The 20,835-nt window shown below is 42.4% G+C and overlaps 1 protein-coding gene across 4 annotated transcripts in view; it reads left to right on the forward strand.

Moving 5' to 3' along the window:
• The window catches only part of ADAMTS2 (ADAM metallopeptidase with thrombospondin type 1 motif 2), a 331,712-nt gene that overhangs the window by 277,302 nt on the left and 33,575 nt on the right, over positions 1 to 20,835 (forward strand). For all 4 annotated transcript variants that reach the window (XM_083428527.1, XM_083428526.1, XM_083428524.1 and 1 more), the window contains 5 exons: positions 2,667 to 2,823; positions 3,618 to 3,723; positions 5,269 to 5,412; positions 9,716 to 9,848; positions 12,546 to 12,659. In XM_083428527.1, coding sequence (XP_083284653.1) covers positions 2,667 to 2,823; positions 3,618 to 3,723; positions 5,269 to 5,412; positions 9,716 to 9,848; positions 12,546 to 12,659 — 654 coding nt within the window. The remainder of the gene's footprint in view (positions 1 to 2,666; positions 2,824 to 3,617; positions 3,724 to 5,268; positions 5,413 to 9,715; positions 9,849 to 12,545; positions 12,660 to 20,835) is intronic.

Consider the following 20,835-nt stretch of genomic DNA (forward strand, 5'->3'; position numbering starts at 1 on the left):
GAGTGATTTCTTGAGTGATTTCCTGAATCCCACTTAGGTGGGTCATTAGGTGTGGATTAGTTGCTAAAGCCTTCGTGTCTTGAACTCTTGAACTTTGTGAAGGGGTCTATGAAATACCCTGCAAAGTCTGCCCAGCCACGTACATTGGACAAACAAACAGACGAATAAATGCACGGATCGCAGAACACAAGAATGCCGTCAAAAAAGAAGAAAAAACTTCCTCTCTTTTCCAACACATGAAAGAAACAGGACACGAAATTAATTTTGCAGATTCCAAATTGCTCTTTAACATGGAACATCACCACAAGAGAATAATCATGGAAGCCATCGAGATAGAGAAACACCCTCACAACATGAACAAGCGTGACGACACATCCCGCTTGCCAGACATCTGGAAATTAGCCCTCCCCACAAAATCTGACACCAGATCCAGAGGCACACAGAACGCCATCACCAATCAACCACACCAGACCCAAACCCAGACCCTCTCCACAGATAAATTACAGACACCATCCAGTAGCCAAACCAGGGTGGCACCTCCGGATGCTGCACCCCCCTGCAATCCCTACACAGATCTGGCTGGCACAGGCCACAAAACCACAGCTCGCCCCTATACACGAAGCCAAGCCAGAGCACAACCAAGTGCAGTACAGCCATCTTCTCAGAAAAACTCTTCACAAAGTTCAAGAGTTCAAGACACGAAGGCTTTAGCAACTAATCCACACCTAATGACCCACCTAAGTGGGATTCAGGAAATCACTCAAGAAATCACTCAAGATATCCCTCAAGTAATTAAGGAACAAAAGAAGAAAAGGCACACTAGCCTGGGAACCTCCTCTCTGCCCAGAACATTGGAGGCTATACACCACACCTCCTCAACAGTATTTATAGGAACTCAAACACTGAGATCCTGCTCTGTTCCAGTAACAAGAAGCCGAAAGCACCAGCCTGAAGATGACGAGTGAGACCTCGTCGAAACGTCGCCTAGACACCCCAACTTTTACACGGGAAGACACCCGAGGACACCAAAACCTGCATTCCTGTACCCGTGAAAATCTACGAAAGCATATATATATATATATATATATTCAGATTCGGTTTCATACACAACCTCCCATTTATATATCATCAACTTTCTTTAATTATTCCATAGCTTATCATATTATATTGGTATGTTTGAAAATTAATGTGCCAAGTAGTCACACAGTTTTATGCCCCCGTGAGTTGGTATACTCAGCATTTATTTACAATGTGATTATTCCTCAGTCTTCAGCTGAATGAGAGTTGCTTGCACTGTCAAAACTGGGTCACATTAGTGGTACAGTGAAATTTTTGTGAATAGATGGGTCTGTCATTGAATGTTAGAGGTTTAGACCCAATTGCCATTTGCTCTGATTCAGCGGTAAAACACAGGTTTTCTCAGGAAAAGCACTAGGGCAAAAAAACCAAACCCACATATACACACAAAAAACTATGCTTGGAAACAGAGTTTTAAATTCCGGATCTGTGCCTGGAAAGTGCAGGGCAACAGGAAATCTGGATGAGCCATCAGTTGAATACAAGACAGCTTGACCAATCGGTTTGGTTTTCAGATCAAATTACTTACACAAACATCAGTCTTTGAAATTTGGAGCACAGCTTCTTGTGGGGAGACTACTGTCACTCCTACCAATATCAATAAGGAGTAATTCTATGGTGGTTCTTTTCTTTGAGTAGTTTATCATGGCCAAATAAGGCTGTTTCACACAAAGGAATACCTACCATAATTTCTACATTACCAGGAATTTTACATGTAACTGTTGAATTATAAAACAGATTAGGTTATGATGGAGACTAATTTGGATACTCCATTATGCTTATATTAAATTGGGGCAGGGGGACAGAATTTATGCAGAATTACTCCTTTTTCATTTTGATAGGTGCAGTTAGAGGATGGGCATCACAAATCTAGCCTGCAAGTCTCCTGCACGCCCTGCCTTAGGGCAGCTTCTTACGTAAAGTATAGACCCCCGAGTATAAAATTGTATATATTCCCACTTCATTGTTTATTGAACTGTTAAATAAATGCCGTATTTAACACTTGCGATGCAAGCAACAAATAAAAGATGCCTGTGGCTTTCACAGCTGATTCAGCATTTATGTATTTTAATTTTCCAGCATTGGGTACAAAACATTGCATAAGAAGCTGCTCTTTGTCCCATATTAGTGTGTCTAGTAAAGCAGCCAAAATACAATATTCATTTGATGTGGTCCCTTCTTTAAAATCTTTGGCAACTCAGAGCTTTAAAAAAAGCACTGCACTTAGTCGTGGTTTTTTTCCATCCTCTGGTATGTTAAGTCCCACTTGACTTCATAGACATGAGAAGCCTTTGTCAAAACGCATCTAAAATGGAAGATTTATGTCTCCTTTGTGTAAGATCAACTCTAATTCTGTCTTCTTGTGAGATAAGTAACCACCACTGTAAAAGGGAACAAATTACTTTTATCCATAAATAAGTGGGCTTAAGACTAAGGCCTTTGTTTGTGGTTGTACCATTACCATAATGGATTGGTTATTCCGTGCTGAAGTGAACATATATATTCCAGAGGCTCTGGGCTAAGACAGGCTGGCTAAAAAACAAATTGTAACTCTCTTTCTTTCTTTCTTTCTTTCTTTCTTGATCTAGTCCACAAGTTTGATTGAGATCGGTAACCCTTCTCAAAGTTTAGAGAATGTGTGTCGCTGGGCCTACTTACAACAGAAACCTGATACTGGGCATGCAGAATATCATGACCACGCAATATTTCTCACTAGACAGGATTTTGGCCCCTCCGGTATGCAAGGTAAGTTCCATGCTGAAGGGCAGCCCATCACACAAAAGGTATGGCTCCTAGATCATGCTTCTCTCACCCTCGTATCTTTTAGCACCATCTGATATTTGGCCTTAAAGGGGAAATTTAGCCCATTGCTATTTCTCTGCTGTTGTTTGTTTCTGACTTCTTTAATCCATATTTGTTTTTCAGCTTCAAAGGGATCTGAGGGATATTTTCTTTTAAATCTTAACCAAACCAAAGAAGTCTTACAAGTTAGCAGACTAGCCAAAATACAGTGCAAGTGCTTTTGGAAACAGCCAAGATTTCTCAGTTGGAAAGCATGAATAGTTCTTCAAATATAACTCTGACTGAAGAACCCATTTCACACTCAAGAATTTCCAAAAGTACTGGGCTTAGAGTGCCTAGTTATTTCTCTAGGGAGCCTTAAAAAAACCCCAGCAACATGATTTTAAAATTGTAGCTCATCGTTGCTTTTTCCTCTTTCCCAAACCTACACTAGGATTTAATGGGGCCATTCAGTTAACCACAGACCAAGGGTAGCCAACATGGTATCTTATAGATCAGGGATGTCCAGCAGGTCGATCTGGATCGACTGGTCGATCCCTAGGACGTTCCGGTCAATTGCTGTCAATTGCGGGCTCCTTTTGCCTAAGAGCATCTGCCCCTGCCCCCTCGCCCCCCAGTGTTTTCCTCTATTTCCCACTTATTTAAATAAGACACCTGCTGGAATGCTTACTACTGATTGGCATATTTAAATAGTTCTTTTACATGCATCTTTTCATACTTCACATTCTCCCTAATAGGCTATGCTCCGGTTACTGGCATGTGTCATCCAGTCCGAAGTTGCACACTTAACCATGAAGATGGCTTCTCTTCAGCCTTTGTTGTAGCCCATGAAACTGGACATGTGTAAGTAGCACTTATGTGTGGTATATGGCTCCATTCATGCGCCATTCATCCACTAGAGATTGGCTTGTGCAACTGGATCAAACCAAATACCTCCCACCGTGCATAAATGGCATTCTCATTATTCTTATTTGCCCACAATTGGCAGACACTGGAAGGCTGGACCTACAATATGTAGACTCAGTTCAGTTTGGTGGATGACAGGTTCTTTAGATTTATTTCCTTACCTTGGAATGGGCATGTGATCGCAGCTTACCAAAGCACTTCTCCTGCACAACAAACATGTTAATTACTCCAAGGGATCTTGTGTGAGAACAGTGCCCGATGGATGAAAGCTGATGCCATTAGGCGGGAAGGTAGTAGTAAATCCTCGTTTTTAATCCTGAATGAAATGCCTTCAGCATCTCAATAGAATAAGGACTCTCAGAGATGCATTTTCCCTCAACACTTTCTATTAGACTAGGATAGCCTGTGGACACTTTTCTGTTTCTTCTCTTAGTTATTACTGAGGACTTTCCTGTCCTCTTAAGAATCTACACATGATTTGGCTCTCTATATCTTTGATGCATTTCTTTTCATTTATTCCTGAATCTTCCTCTAAAAAGAACATGGAGGGAAATGAAAGGTCATTTCTCTGACAGGGGAATGAGATATTGCTTCACAGTGTATGTTTGCAGTGTTGTGGTGGAATGATAAATCCTCTTTAAGAAGTCTCCAACTTCATCCAAATTTTGTTCGTTGACAAATGGGCCTAGTGACCGGTCAAGAGAGCTGTAGCACTCCTCAAGCTGTGTGGGTGTGGACCTGATTAGTGCCTGGGTGGGAGGTCATTGACAGGCCATGTAAGCTGCTCTTAGCTTCTCAAAGAAAGAGTAGAATATACGAAAAAAATTAAATGAAACATGATGGGAAGAGTAATTAAGGACAGACTTCAGAAGTTGGACATGAGCCAGCATAACAGTGGGGCTGCTCAAAAGCTAATTTAATCATAGGCTGCATTATCAGAAGGGTGTGGGCCCCAGGTATATGCATGCTACAGTATAGTCTGCAGGAATATGATGAGCAGGTCTGGGTCTGGTCAGTCTCTGGATGTGGGACAATGTGGGACCCGTGCCATGATAGAAGAAGGACAGGATGTAAATGTAATAAAATAAAATAAAATTAAAATACTTCCACTGTATTCTGTACTAGTGAGGTTGCATTTGCAATATTGTGTCTTGTTATGCGCGCCATGTTTTAAGATAGACATGGAAAATCTGGAGCGTGGCTAGAGGAAGGCAGCCAGGAAGCTGGCCAGGTGATGCTGCTACCTTGCTCACCATCCCAGTACACAGAAGTGCCTGGAGGCCAGATTCATGGCAGCTGCTCCTTGCTTCCTGCTGCTGCTCCTGAGCTTTGTCTCCATTTCCAGGCTTGCCAGGGATGCTGGTAGTCGTATCCTTTATTGCAGATCCTGGTTCCAAGTTTCTTTCCAACTCCACCATTCTATTAAAACGATAAGGAGTAAGACTTCTTTAACAGGCTTTGTTGTGCTACCTTTTCCTCTAGTTTAGGCATGGAACATGATGGCCAAGGAAACAGGTGCGGGGATGAAGTCCGGATGGGAAGCATAATGGCCCCTCTTGTGCAGGCTGCCTTCCACCGCTTCCACTGGTCTCGATGCAGTCAGCAGGAGTTGACCCGATACCTCCAGTGAGTACACTGATGAAGTGGGAACCTATGAGGTTGTGAGTGAAATTCTAAGTGCAGTGTTTATAGACCACCATTCAATCGAGTCTTGGGTTTTTAAAAAAGAAAACAATCCTGCTAGGAATATGGGAACTATTTTTCGTTGGGGAAGGGGTATAAGAGCTATAAAATAAATAAATGCTGCAGTCTTAACCCCACTTGACTTGAGAGTAAGCTGCATTGGACTCAATGGAATGCACATCTGAGTAGACCTGGATAGGCATGTGCTGTAAATTTTTGTACATGCGGCAACAATGCAAAAAACAAACAAAAACGTATTTTCTCAGAGTTCAGCACCAGCTTTTTCTCAGTTTTCTTTCAGCAATATTTTAAGGAGTGGCTTCTGGCAAGAACAGATTAAAATAAACAGGAATCAATGTGAGTTTTGTACAGTGCCAGTATCTTTTTTTAAAGCTACATTTCATTACATAAAGCGAACATGCCCCAGCTACTTCTTCTTTTTAATAAAAAAAGAACAGAAACAAAATGATCCTTTGATCATCACCAGTAATATGAATGTATGGTGCTGACTTTTGAAGATGAAACAAAGGTATGGAGGGGATATTTTGAAAGATAATTACCCACCATGCGTTTGTAACTTTGATGATTGCCTATTGTAATACACTGCTCTTGAAGATAGTTCTGAAGCATCAACTGGTGACATAGAACGTAGATATTATTCAATGTAGAATGAATTTTGGAGCAAAGTTTCGTTGGCAAATCTAAACAGCTTGACAGGTTCATATGGAAGGAGATGCTCCCATTGGTTTGCTGAGCCTAGGACATTTAGAAGTTTAAAGGTCATAACCAATAAATTGAATCAGGCTTAACAACAAAGTGAAGAATCACCAACACATGCTCCCTATAGCCCAACCCCTGTTAACAAGTGGGCTGCAGAAAATTCTGGACCACCTTTGAGAGCAGGCCTATATTACAGTAATTGAAATTGGAGGTTACTATCTCAAGGAGGTGGTGCAGACAGCTAGGAAGAGTCACTTCTGGCTACAGTTACTCCTAGAGATTTCAGGAGCAATGCTTGATCTAAGAGTACCTGCAAACCACATACTTGCTCTGTCAAGAAGGGAGAAACTCACCTGAGGCCTGGCCACCAGCAATTCATCTGTTCCTTGTCAGGATGCAGTTTGAGCTATGAAGCCCTTCATGACCTGGGATTGGAAGTCTTAGAGAGTGTCTCTCCCTCTTCCCTCCAGTCTTATGAAGATGTGCATAAAGGGCCATGCTCTTGCTTATGGTGAAACTATAAATGTTTGCCCTCTAACATTAAGGCAGTTATAGAGGTGAGCATGTACAGGAGAAATCAGTGAAGTGGAGGCAGATCCTTCCTCTGCACTCCTTCCTTGCATCTGACCTCCCAGACTATTTTAATCTATTGTTTTCTCTATTGACTAGTATTTGAAATAAATCAACTGGAAGTGTGGGGCAGTGGTGAGGAAGGACGGATGACTTTGGACATTCCCAGGAACAAGTTTGGAAACACATTTGCTAATGCAATATGTAGTTCCACCCTCAAAGACTCAATAGGGCCTTCTCCTATATAGAAGAAGATTGATGCATGTCAGTGTGTGTCTCTTATTGGCCATTTGGAAAATATGCAATGTCATTTATGGAAACTTGCTTTTAGAAAATACACTATAATTTTTCTACTATCTTATATTGCTTGATTTTTTTTTAATGTGCTTATTCTCCTTGTCAAGGTTAGAATTGTTATCTGCTTGTTTTGAGGAATTTTTATTGACTTTGTGCTTTGTAAGTCACCTTGTAATACATTTTTCTCCTTCAGTCTTCCTTTTTAATCTCTATAAGCTACATCCCATAATATTCCTTCCCTTATTTTCATTCCTTCTAGAAGCCAGCAGAACTGAAGAGCAAAACAAAACTTTGCAGTGGATGTGCCATTAACACTAATTGATTTCCTAGTTTTGTTTGTGACACTGTGGAGGGCATTTTTTAAATAAATATAATAATAATAGGAACATGATTAATATTCCAAAACAGTACAACAACTAAAAACCCCGCCATCCTTCAAAATTTGCATATTTCTGAATTTGCAATGTAATTCTCCAACCAAGTAGTGTGTACAAAAATGCATATACAAGGGTAAAGTGTGCATAAAGACACATATATCTGAGAAAATATACCTTATAGTAGGGGGAATTGCCCCCACCCCACTTCAGAAATCCATCCTACAGGCAGCTGAAGCCAGATCATACTAGGTAGTGGGAAAGGGATCCTCAAGAAACAACACTTGTGGCAATACCAAAGTCTTTACTGAACAGCATCTGGGAAAGGGAAGACACTTGCCTTTGGCTTTGACAACTAATTGCCCCAGCAGGACTTGGACAGTGATTGACAGACAGCAGGGTAAGAGGAGTAGTGTCCTTTATGACACCAATTCCATTCTAGGAACACCTCCAGCTATTTGGTGTGTCTGGAGTACCAAGGTGAGGTTCTAGGCAGAGGAGTCTTAGCGGTGTGCTCAAGTTCCCATGTGTGCTGTGTGAGGCCAGGCTGTTGTGTACAAAAGTGTCCTCTTGCCCTGTTTCCCTTCACCAGAGTTCCATAGGTTCCTGCCACATGCCCTATTCCCTCCTGTGCTGCTGTGCTGTGAACATATGCTGATCTACCCCATATCCTTTGTTCTGTCATGGTGATGTGGGTGGAACAATCATCAACATAGGGTCAACTGTTTTTAAAAATGGTTTCCTCCTGTTTAAGTCAATGGGAAGGAAATCCTTTGTGTTAGGTCTAGAGCTAGTGTAAAGTACCAGTAGGCATGATGGTGGAATGAAGGGTTGTGGGATATGGTGCATATGTGTGCTGTTCTCCAACACCACCCCATCCCACCCACAGATCGACTCCATTTCAGCCACCCTGTTGGCATACCTGTCATGGCGGCTGCGTATATGGCATTCTGCTGGCTTAGCAGAATTGGCTCCCAGTACGTTTCCGAGCACAATTCAAAGTGCTGGTGTTGACCTTTAAAGCCCTAAACGGCCTCGGCCCAGTATACCTGAAGGAGCGTCTCCACCCCCATCGTTCTGCCCGGACACTGAGGTCCAGCTCTGAGGGCCTTCTGGCGGTTCCCTCATTGCGAGAAGCAAAGCTACAGGGAACCAGGCAGAGGGTCTTCTCGGTAGTGGCGCCGGCCCTGTGGAACGCCCTCCCATCGGATGTCAAAGAGATAAACAACTACCTGACATTCAGAAGACATCTTAAGGCAGCCCTGTTCAGGGAAGTTTTTAATCTGTGATATTTTACTGTATTTTTTGTTTCTATGGAAGCCGCCCAGAGTGGCTGGGGAAACCCAGCCAGATGGGCGGGGTACAAATAATAAATTATTATTATTATTATTATAGCAAGGCTTCTGGCAAATCCTGTTGCCCCCCTCAGCCTGGAAAGGAAACCTATAGAGAAAGTTTCAGGTAGAAAGTAAAAATGTAACAGTGAAACAGACCTGAGTGCGCTTAAGAAAGCAAAAGGCCAAAAAGAGCCCTGGCTTCTTATATGTGTGTACTCCTGGCTCAGGCACAGAATCATTTATTTGTGAAGCTTGGCAGTCAATATTCTTGGATGATCGCACTGCCCTTTCCTCCTAAACTTTTCCTTAAAAGACACAGTGCTGGCACAAATTTCACAAATGGAAATGTAATTAAAGCTTTTGTCCTTATCCCTACTTTGTTTTCAAACACATTATTTATTACAGGCTTAGCAGAAAAGATTTTTTTAAAAAAATTCCTAACCAGCATAAGACAACAAATACAAAGCCAAATATAAAATGTTAAACAACATAATGAAGTAGCAATAATTGTAATAGAATTTAAAAGAAGGGGGGAACAGCATCAGTTAACTGGTTTGTTTATTTATTAAACAGATGACTCCAATAACAAACAATAAAAACATGAAGAATAAAAAATTTTATACAGAAAGAAATGGTCTCATCCCCACTTATAAGAACTTTACCAAAAAAAAATTCTTTTCAGATGGTTTCTCAGGGCTATAAATTAGAATATAAACCTACCCTTCAACTTAGGGGCATAACAATGGACAGAACACTGACCAGTCTCAGAGGCAAATCTAGCATAGTGAATTCCATGTTCTGTGTAACCTAAGGTATTAACTGTGCTTTGTGAACTCATTTCTGAGAAAACCTGCCCTTTATTTTGCTTGGAATAAATTTGAACCGAAACCTCAAACACTGTAAAAGTTTCACATTCCCATCTGTGCCTGTAATTTTTGCCTGTTTCAGCTCCTACGATTGTTTGCGTGATGATCCATTTGATCACGACTGGCCTTCCCTGCCTCAGCTGCCAGGAATCCACTACTCCATGAACGAGCAGTGCCGCTTTGATTTTGGTCTGGGCTACATGATGTGCACAGCTGTGAGTACTTAACCGACTTTTGCTGTACCTTGTCCAGGGCCTTTTTGCAGCTGTCCCTGAAATGGCTTTAAAGAGCCGTTAAACTAGAGCCTCGGAAGAAGGGTCATGCGTCTGACTGACAGGAAAGGAAGCGCAATCGTAAGCTCTGAGCTGTTGCAGAAAGCCGTGTAAACACCCTGCTTTTGGAAATTGAAAATCCAGAAATTATGATGCCCTAATTTTATTAGGAAGTTTTGAAAACCAAATGAATATGGTAAAGAGGGAGTATCACATTTCACCTCTTCAAAGCCCCCAATGGAGTTCCAAACCCTACTTTGTATAGTGGCTTCTGTTCTCATTTATGAAAATACAGCCTTACATGCATGCACAGGGATTCTTCTTATGGGGTGCAGATGTCAGTCCCTGCCGTGACCCGTTCAGCATTTCAAGTTCAAAAAACAGTTTGCCAGGATGGCTTAACTTAGCACTATAGCATCTGCTTTCGGCTTGGGATTCCAACCCAAAATATACCTCCATCTTTTGTCCCCACCCCCCATTGTGGATGTCCTGTTGAAATGATAAGAAAAGGGCTAGTTGCTCCTGTGTGAGTCTCGTTTTTACCTTCTTCCCTGATACTAGCATCAGGAGGGGATGCACATGGTACATGACATACGCTCTGCTTCCTCTAGACCTTTTTTTTTTTTTGCAGCCGAATAGTATTTCTGTGGACAGTTTCCCAGCCCAAACAGCAGTCCTAGTTCATCTCGAAATCCAGGCTCCATCAAAAATATTATAGCCGGGGCACCCATGCGTGTGGATGGCTCACAAGAAAGAAGCCCCTCCACTTGATGGTGCTCAATCATCAATGTTGGCATTTACTCTGTCATCAGTGTATCCAAGTGTCTCTTGATCACTTTCCAAAGAGCACTGTGACTTAGCTTTATGTAACATACAATGTGCTGCCAGATCTGGATGGGTCAACTAGTATATACAATAAAGTATTTAGCGTAGCTATTTAGTTGACTTAGTGGGGTTGGGGTGGGGCTGGATGGAGGATATGGATGTTGCATGCATTCACCTCCCATTGTTTGACTTCCTTTATTGCATAACCTGCCTGCTCACCAAGTGGGTGGGGGACAGCCTTATAGGGTTCCCTCCATGTGTAGGCACTGTACCCACATGAGGAGGGATCCTGCTCATTGTTAGATGCACTGACTATTTAGACATTCATTTAGCTCTCCAACCAGTTCTGTCCCTGCAGGCTTAAAGCAGGTAACACTTTTTAAATGTCAAAAATGAATCTGCTGTAAAAGAAATGAGCCTCGCCCTAAGTCGTTTTCATCCCCTAGATAGAGGTTTGGGGATACTCAACTGATGATACAGAAACAGTCTTAGTTGCTTAGCCTTGGGGTATAGAATGTGAAACCGTGATGATGAAGAGGCAGAGCTTCAAACAAGACCCTTCTTGCTGTCATCACTTTCTTGCCCGTTGTTTCTGCCTTATTGCACACATAAGGTCATTTTGAGGAACTGTGTTTATTTACATTTGCAAATTTGCATGGCACAAAACAGATTGCTTTCCTGTGTTGGTTGTATGACCATTGACCAATGCATTCCTTTTACCATGTACACATAACGAACAGAACGTTTGGACCTAGTTAAAACCAGATCAACACCTCGGTGGTGTAGTCTTTAGGACACTTGGTAAAAATTTACTGCCCACCCCCAATCCCTGACCCTGATGTGTGTGTGTCTCCTACAGTGAGGACTAAAGCAAAACACAAAACAACTTCCAGCTGGTGTGGTCTATTTTTTCTTTCTTTTATGTGTAAGGATTTCTGGAATGAAAACCACATCTGTGGTGATGTGTATTGTGAACGCTATGTTCCCCTGGCTCTGAACAGAGTATCTCTTCTTTCTTGTGCCTGAACACTGATAATCTTCATTCTTTCGCTGCTCTTCTTTGTGGGCAATCTACTGTGGTTGAACTGCAAAATTCACCTACACTGATCTACAGTCCAAACCTGTACTTAATAGTAGGATCCTCTGCGCTGCATAGTTCAGTATAGTACTGAGCAAAATCCTATATTAGGGTCATTTTTCATCCAGTTTGTTTTTATGCGCTCTGTTCTGCTTAATGGCCATTATTTTTTGTTTCCTCTCTCAATTGTTCTTTAAAAGATGTTGTGTTGCTTTATTATTATAGTAAGTAGGCTTGCTATTATTATTGTACACCAGCCTGGAATTGGGTGGACGAAGGGTAGTTTAGACATTTTATGAATAAATGTATAAATGCTCATTTAATTCAGTATCCATCCAGTGTTGTTGGAGGAGGATGTTGGGCACCAGGGAGCTGACTTAAATGGAACGCTGACAGCGCTGATTTAATGATGACTGGCAGATTTATGACTTCTGGGGTGGCAGGCGGGATGGTGGGACATAAATAGTGCTCAAACTTCTCTGTATATTCTGGTATGTAGAACTAGAGCGCTTCTGGATCCACTATAGCTTCTGAAAGCTTCTGAAAGCCTACATAGCAGTGTACACCATTTTGTGTCCCCTTCTGGCTGACCAGAATCTAGCAACCTTCATCTCTGCCTTTATAAGGCTAGTCTACTCTAATCTACTCCATTTGCCAACACAACCTTTGCTAACTGAGCATTCTTAGTATGTAAAAATCAAGAGGTTAACTTATGGTCATGCATCCTTTCATTCTAGTTCCGTACCTTTGATCCATGCAAACAGCTATGGTGTAGTCATCCCGATAACCCTTATTTCTGCAAAACAAAGAAAGGACCTCCACTGGATGGAACCATGTGCGCTCCTGGAAAGGTAAGATATTGTAAGATAGCACCTTGCTGCATGAAGTGAAGGAGTAGGCATAAGAAGAAGGAAAGGAAATGGTAAAACACCATAATCTCTTCTGATCTTCTGAGAAATTATGTTTGGAATAAAAAACATAGGCCTCCAACTGCACTATAAATTTAAGGTAATATCATATCGCTTTAAGCAGCCATGTCTTCTTCCAAAGAATACTGGGAAGTGTAATGTTTTTGCTGAGATCCCTATTCCTCTCACCGAGTTACAGTTCTTAGAATACAGTGGTACCTCGGGTTAAGAACTCAATTCGTTCCAGAGGTCCGTTCTTAAACTGAAACCGTTTTTAACCTGAGGTACCACTTTAGCTAATGGGGCCTCCCACTGCCGCCGCGCAATTTCTGTTCTCATCCTGAAGCAAAGTTCTTAACTCGAGGTACTATTTCTGGGTTAGCGGAGTCTGTAACCTGAAGCATCTGTAACCTGAAGTGTTTGTAACCTGTGGTACCACTGTAGTTCACCCATCAGTCCCTCTTCCCAGGGAACTCTGGGAATTGTAGCAGCAGGGGAATTGTAGCAACAGGGGACTAATAACTCTAAGCACCCTTAATGAATGACACTTCCCAGGATACTTTGGAGGAAGGCAGCTCTTTGAAGTGGTATGATACTGCTTTAAATGTATAGTGCGGATGGGGTCCCAATGGGAAACGTAATCAAACACAGGTGGGAATCCTAGGAAAGGAGTGTGCTGTTTCACCCAGGTCCTACCAATGGGCTTCCCGTGTGCATCTGGTTGGCCACTGTGAGAACAGAACGTTGGACAAGATGGGCCTTTGGCCCTTCCAGCAGGCTCTTCCTATGTTATTGTGTTCTTCAATAACTGGGAGCACTAGAGAGTGGTGGCATTTTATAATCCGTCTTAGGTTTAAATTCCGATACAAGTTCAAGTCACATCTCAGGTTCAGTTCATGTTTATGTCAAGTTCATTGTTAAAAGAAAACTTTAAAGATCCTGGTTGGGTATTTTGGGGGGTTTTCTAAAGAAAAGCTGTGTGAAATCATTGTTACTCAGTAAAGGTTAAGGACCCCTGACAGTTAAGCCCAGTTGCGAACGACACTGGGGTTGCGGCACTCATCTTGCTTTATTGGCTGAGGGAGCCGATTTTTGTCCACAGACAGGTGTCCGGGTTATGTGACCAGCATGACTAAGCCACTTCTGGTGAAACCAGAGCAGCGCATGGGAACACCGTTTACCTTCCTGCCGGAACAGTACCTATTTATCTACTTGCACTTTTTGGCGTGCTTTCAACCTGCTAGGTTGGCAGGAGCTGGGACTGAGTAACGGGAGCTCACCCCATCGCAGGGATTTGAACTGCCTTTCTTGCATAATAAAATGCCCATAGATGGGAGCGGACTTTTTAAACTCCCATTTTTGCCGAATTAGTAAAATTAAATAATCCTCACCCTTGCTGTTGGCTTGGATTTTTTTGGAGAAGTAGCTGCTGTAGAAGGCTGGCACAGAAGCTTTGCTTTGCAGGGTTGCGATGTCGCCTCACTGACCGGTTTTATCAGCTCTCCACCCCCCACTCTGTGCTTTCCAGGCAGACACCAGAGCTTGCCGAACTGCCGTTGCCAGTCGCAGGACTTCTCGAAACCCCAGATTTCTTCCTGGGGCTTTCTTGGGGGTGCATGTCGCTCTCACACTTCCCTCGACCCTCTGTGGAGCCGAATCTGACAGCGCTCAGCTCGAGCTGTCAGATCCCCATCCGCCCCCATCTCGCGGGTACCCGGAGTATATGATTCATCCAAAAGTAGTTTACTTTTTTTTTTTTAACTGTGTGCATAATTCTGAAGATAAACAATGAGCAGTGTGTGAATTTGGAGGTCACACATGCACCAGAAGCATATACCAGAATTTTGTGAAGTGTCACAACAAGTTGTGGAAGAACAATTTTGTAAAATTAGTACAAAGGTCCATTCTTAACCTGAAACTGTTCTTAACCTGAGGTTCCACTTTAGCTAATGGGGCCTCTCGCTGCCGCCGTGCCGCCACCACATGATTTCTGTTCTCATCCTGAAGCAGAGTTCGTAACCCGAGGTACTATTTCTGGGTTAGCGGAGTCTGTAACCTGAAGCATCTGTAACCTGAAGCGTCTGTAACCCGAGGTACCACTGTATAATAATACAGAGGACTGCATGGGTTTGGACACAATCGGCCTGATGCTGGAGCCAACAGTGAACCTTGGCTCAGGTAGATGGCCCAAGCTGTGGTGCATCAGTGCCATGCAAGGGATGGTGGGCATGTTTCCATGCTGCTGTTTCTAGGTTCGAATTGACCCTCCAAAGCAGGCATCCCCAAACTTGGCCCTCCAGATGTTTTGGGACTACAACTCCCACCATCCCTAGCTAACAGGACCAGTGTTCAGGGATGATGGGAATTGTATTTCCAAAACATCTGGAGGGCCAAGTTTGGGGATGCCTGCTCCAAAGCCTTTTTGTTCACTTTAGAGTAACTCCTTGAGTATACCTTGTCTGTTTTTCTTTCCACCTGAACACCTATTAATTAATGACTTTAGTGTTTTCACTGTAAAATGAATCTATACATTTAAACAACCACTTTATTGAGCAAATTAACAAGAAGACAATGCTTCTGAATTCTAAACCAAAGCTTCTTCTTTTTGCACCTTAAAACAATTAGCACTTATGCAGTTAGTCTAATAAAAAGCCTGATAGTTCACTACAACCCTTGACAAAAACAAATAAATGGAAGTAATGAGCCTAATAAGAACAAAAATACTAATGCAGTTATGAAAATTCCCTCTCCCTGGGGATTTCTTCTTCTTTTGCAGTGTAGCACAAAATATATGTGTTAACAACCACTGAATTATGGCTCCTATAAAATAAAATCTAAAGTGCATTGAAGAAAGGGTTACAGTATATGCCTAAGCCAAATATCACAGAATGAAACATACAAAACTATATTTGAATTGCTTGTGTAACAAGATGGCAGATTTGACCTTGCAGGGAGTCTCTGTTTTTCATTTGTATTATTCTCAACACGCCTGAATGTATACATATTTTATGATGTTATTAGGCTGTTGCAGAGGAAGCGGGGGGCGGGTAGCATCTTCATCATACCCATTCACATTACCTAAAAGTTGAGTTTGTGTGGGGAATCTTATCTTTCAGTTGTTAGATAATTGGGAAGGTGATAACTGTACTGCCTACTGCTAGATAAGCCATGGGTTGGAAATATAGTGATGCGTGAACTCCCACACCACCCAACTCTCCTTGTGTTGGATTGCCTTTGAAATAAATCAAGCTACTTCCCAAAAGATGAGACCAGGGGTAGGCAACCTAAGGCCCATGGGCCGGAAGTGGCCCACAAAGGCTGCTTAACCGGCCCACGAGCCGCCCCCAAACCGAGCCGCCCTCTCAGCATGTCCCCGCAAACTGTGCTAAACCAGCGCAGCACGGCATGGGAACTTTCTTCCGCAGCTCTGGAAATCGCTTCTGCGCATGCCCAGACGCCAAAAATCGCTTCTGCGCAGGCGCGATTTTCATCATCTGGGCATGTGCAGAAGCAATTTCTGGCACTGCGGACATGCACAGACATGATTTCCGGCATCGCGCTGTGCTGGTCTGGCCCCTGGATTAGACAAGTGCTCAGTCTCATTTTCAAGCCAGTTTTAATGTCCTTCCTTGAGTGACCCAACCTTCCGCTATATTCCTAGTTCCTTCTTCCCACAACCTCTAAATTCCATTCCATTTCTACTTGCACCACTTACAAGACTAGTCTCTAGCTCCAGTGGCAGCCAGCGAGAACATGCAACAGGGAGAAAGATGCTGCTACCTGGTGCTAGTAACCCTTCGGAAAACTACATTTCCTACATTGCCTTAGTTCATGATGGAGGAGATTGCATAGAGAGTGTGTCCCAGCTGAAAAGCCCCCCCCCCCCAGTTGCTTCAAAATGAATCTCAATAGATTGCAGCATGACCCATCAGATGATCTTAGTGACCACAAACCTCTTTTCTTATTGAAGGCTCCTTGGTCCATAGCGGATATGGACAACCATTTACCGGTACTTGCACATCTGCATCTGGTAGGAAATAAAATGCCCACTACCTCTTCAGTGGCTTCATGCTGACTGTGGTAAATTTCAGGTCGGCAAATGGTCATCTGCATCCAACTGGAAACTGGAGCTCCAAGGAGGAGAGGAGAAAATGAATCCAGCATATTCTGCTCAGTTTTATAGCTGCCCATTGAACAACTTATATTTTTAATCATCTGTTTATTTAACAAAAAAACTTGCTTAGTTATTTATTAAGGAGTACAAAAATTGTATCATTTTTTAGCACTAATATTTCATTTTCACATATTTACTGGTGGGTTTATGATTTCAGAGTCATGGTGCATCTGCAGCAGCAGAAGTGGGTGTTTTCATCTGCCTCAGCTGCAACAAAACATGTCTCTCCCACATCAGTCTCTACAGCCACAGCAGGCGCTGTAACTCTCCAATAGTTTGACTTCACCCCCAAAGGCACACTCCTCCGTTGTCTCCCGAGACAGACGGATGCCAAAAACAACAAGAGACTTTCAAATATAATAAAACATCATGTAGCAATATTTCATCGCTGTTATGCCTAATGTGTCATTTTGGCAAGATTTTTTTTCTGGCTTCCTAAAAGTGATGATGGGTTCCGTATGTTAACTAGATTGCACTGCCTGCCTCTCTCTTGTGTAACAGGAAGAAATTGGAATTTCATGGCATTTTGTACCACCAAGAGATCTTTGTTTTCCTATGATTCCATCTCTCTGTGAAATATTTTTAAGTGGAAGCAGGCATAAAAAGGGCTCTTGCACTTCGTTAAAGTGTGAGACTTGTATGTCCACTATAAATATCTATTATTTTTAATGGTCTGTTCAATATTTCCATTGCATAAGAAGTTATGTAACTCAGCTGGTAAAATGTTCTTAGCCAACATTGAAATAGGCAACCATTTCCCTAGGCCTCTTAAAAATGCACGTCAGGCACTGCATATGTGTGTTTGTGGTAGCTTTCTTAACTAACATGTTTTCAAAAGTGTATTTCTCATCTAAGTGGTAATAAGCCTGTTTCTAGACAATGCCATTTCAGATTGCAGGTGGGAGCTTACATAATTTAAATACTTTTCCATGCAAAATAATGTATGTCGAAAGCTAGCATGTCTGACAGAAGGGTAGGCTAAAACACTTCTTCCTGATCTGTAGTTTTCTATGTAAGGGACCTGCAGGCTGGCATGGTATAGTCCAGGTGTGATATAGACCACCTCAGTGAGAACTAGGTAGCAAGATCTGAGTTGATTGCTTGCAAATAAGCATTTATAATCTTCTAAGGGGTTCTTCAAACATTTTTAAAATGAAAGGATCACATTCAGCTGATTATGCCAATCTTCCTTTTCACAACAGTATTAGTTATAAGGCTTCCATTCTTACCTTTCTTGACTATTTTCAATTTGCACAGAAATCATTATATTACTTGATGTTCCTCTTTGCAAGCGAAAACAGATGACTTAACTCCTTAGTGACTTTCACTGTTTCTGTTTTAATTTTAGTTTGCAATCCTATGCAAACTTACTAAGAACAGGAAGTAAACGACAGGCAATGATAAAAATGGAGGGTGGTTGGTGTTGTTTTTCTGTTGAAGCTACCAGCCCCATTGGCTATGTTCTGTCACCACTTTTGGAGACAGGAGGCCTCTGAATAGCAGGTACTGGAAATCTCAAATGGGGCGAGTGCTGTTGCACTCCAACTCCACTTGCGGGCTTCTCATAGGTGTCTAGTTGGCTGTTGTGAGAACAGGATGCTGTACTAGATGAGCCTTTGCCTGAACCAGGGCTCACCTTACACTCTTAAGCCAAGCAAGACAACTGAGCAGTGCCTGCATGGAACACTCCTGAAACCATATGCAAGCTGCTCTGCTCTCAGTAGGGTTCAAGGGTAATCAGTTAACAAATTAATTAATACCAGATAGGTTTAGCGCATCATGGCTGCAAGACCCAACTGTTCTATCTTTCTTAGTTTCATTAGTACCAAGTTCCTGCCCCCCCCCACGCCCTCCTTTTGGAAATCAAGTCACACACATTTCCACTTTCCTTTAGCTTACAAAAAAAAGAGCGTGTTCACGAAGGAAGTGAATAGCTCTCAACTCTCTTTTGTCAGAATATTTTGCTTGGAATAAAGTCAGGGAAACGAGAGAACAGAATTATAACCAATTAAAGATGTTGCTTCAGAGAGATCCATTTCATCCTATTTTAGTAAGATGCCGTTATCATGATTTCATACCACTATTCCCAGTGCCCATTATTAAAGTGCAAGCCAATCTAAACATGGTTGGTGTGTCAGGAAAATATCCTGGCTTTGCAACAGCTGAGGAATTAAGTGCCAGAAGCGGTTATGATGTTGGTTTTGTTTAGCTAGCTTGCAGAAGTGTTCCCTTATTAGTCTTAACTCTTCCAGGCCAGTAATGCTGGTATGGAACAGAAAGATCCCCACCTAACTTTTCAGTGGGGAAATTGTCAGCAATCTAATGCCCTGAATAATTACATATTATAATTTTCCAAGGACAAAGGAGGGTTCTTTGGCCTAGCCTGGACAATGAGATCTGAAGATGTGTGTGGAGGGGGGTAGTTTCATGGAAAGATCAGGGGAAGAATCAAGTACCTGACTCATTCTGCTATAGTTACAATGAACTTGGAAATGCAGTTATGTGGATGATGCATTCTGTGGTTGCATTAGCATGACAGGCAGGATGTGTTTACATAGCAGAATGTAAGGAGATGAGTGTGCATCCAGTGAACATTGTTTGTGGTCCTTGTCAGGTTGCTTCTGTTCATGCTTATCCACTGCCTGATGCTGCCCTTTCACATTAGAGGGATTACATGGTAGGAGCTACAGAACCATTAAATGTTGTGATGTCTCTCTCCCCCCCCCCCCCCAGTGTTAGTGTTGCGTTTTTAAGGAAAAATCAATGGTGTGTTAGAGGAGGAACATTTAATTGATTTTCATTTAAAATTTGACACAAACACTTGTTAGTGCTGAACATTTACCAAGGGGAGAACCAAGTGGGCCTTTTAATTTTAATTCACAGTTCTTCCCACAAAAGAACAAATTACAGGGCTGACCTTAGTTTCTGTTCTTTTAAGTTCTATCCTACTGAGATGTATAAATGTGTTTTGACAGCTGCATCAAGCTATAAATCCACTGGCGGTGTCCTTCCTAACCACGATGTTAAGACACATTTGCATCGGCTGAAGTCACTTAGTTTGCCCCTGGAAGCTTATAAAAGCAACCATGCAAGGAAACAGCAAGCTACTGTCCCCACTTTAACAGCAGTTAAAGATCTTAACGTTTACATCCACCCACATGATTGCTCTCAAAAGCACATGAGAACACTTCTCTTGAACCGTTGTGGGAGGGGTTTGAATTGTATTTATGAACACCCTTGATGTCCATTGGGACTGGTATGGTAGAAGACAGAGAGGCCAAGAGTAGGCCAACAGAGCCAAGGACAGGCAGAGCCAGGTAATTCTAGTTTTGTACTTATCCTCTTTCTTGCTCGGTTCTACAAAGGCAGCACTGAGACTGAGGAGGAGGAAGGTGACAGCCACTGCCAGCTCCTGGACTGGTTGTAAGTAAGAAGGCAAGCAAGTGGGTAGACTGTGGTTGGTGTGGCAGTGCCCACTTCTCCTTAGTGGACCAGCCTCCACGGAAATGCACTGAATTGACAGCCACATGCCTCAGACTTGGGACCATTTCACACATTAGGCCTGGGTTTACCGCCATGTCTGTACTCAATAGGGAGCTGTAGCAGAGTGTATGGTAAGTGTGTTTTCAAACACATATTTGTCACATTCATATGTTACATTTTGGGTGTAGATTTAGGTATGCACCTAAAGTGGAATGTATGAAGAGGAGAAAAAAGTTGGCAGAAATAGCCTGCCTGAAGGGACATAGGAAGCAGCTCCTCCACATACTAGTTCTGGTTGTGATCCTAGGCTTCCACATAGTATTACAATGGGACCTAAATACAACTAACATTAACCCTGGATCTAACTCAAGGAGCCAGTGAACAGGATGACTCTGGAGAAGCTGATTCCATTTCCAAGAGTTCTCAAACATGGCGCTGTCATTTCCAGAGTCTTCCTGCCCA

This window comes from Podarcis tiliguerta (assembly GCF_965153285.1).
Source record: "Podarcis tiliguerta genome assembly, chromosome: 2".
Taxonomy (NCBI): Eukaryota; Metazoa; Chordata; class Lepidosauria; order Squamata; family Lacertidae; genus Podarcis; species Podarcis tiliguerta.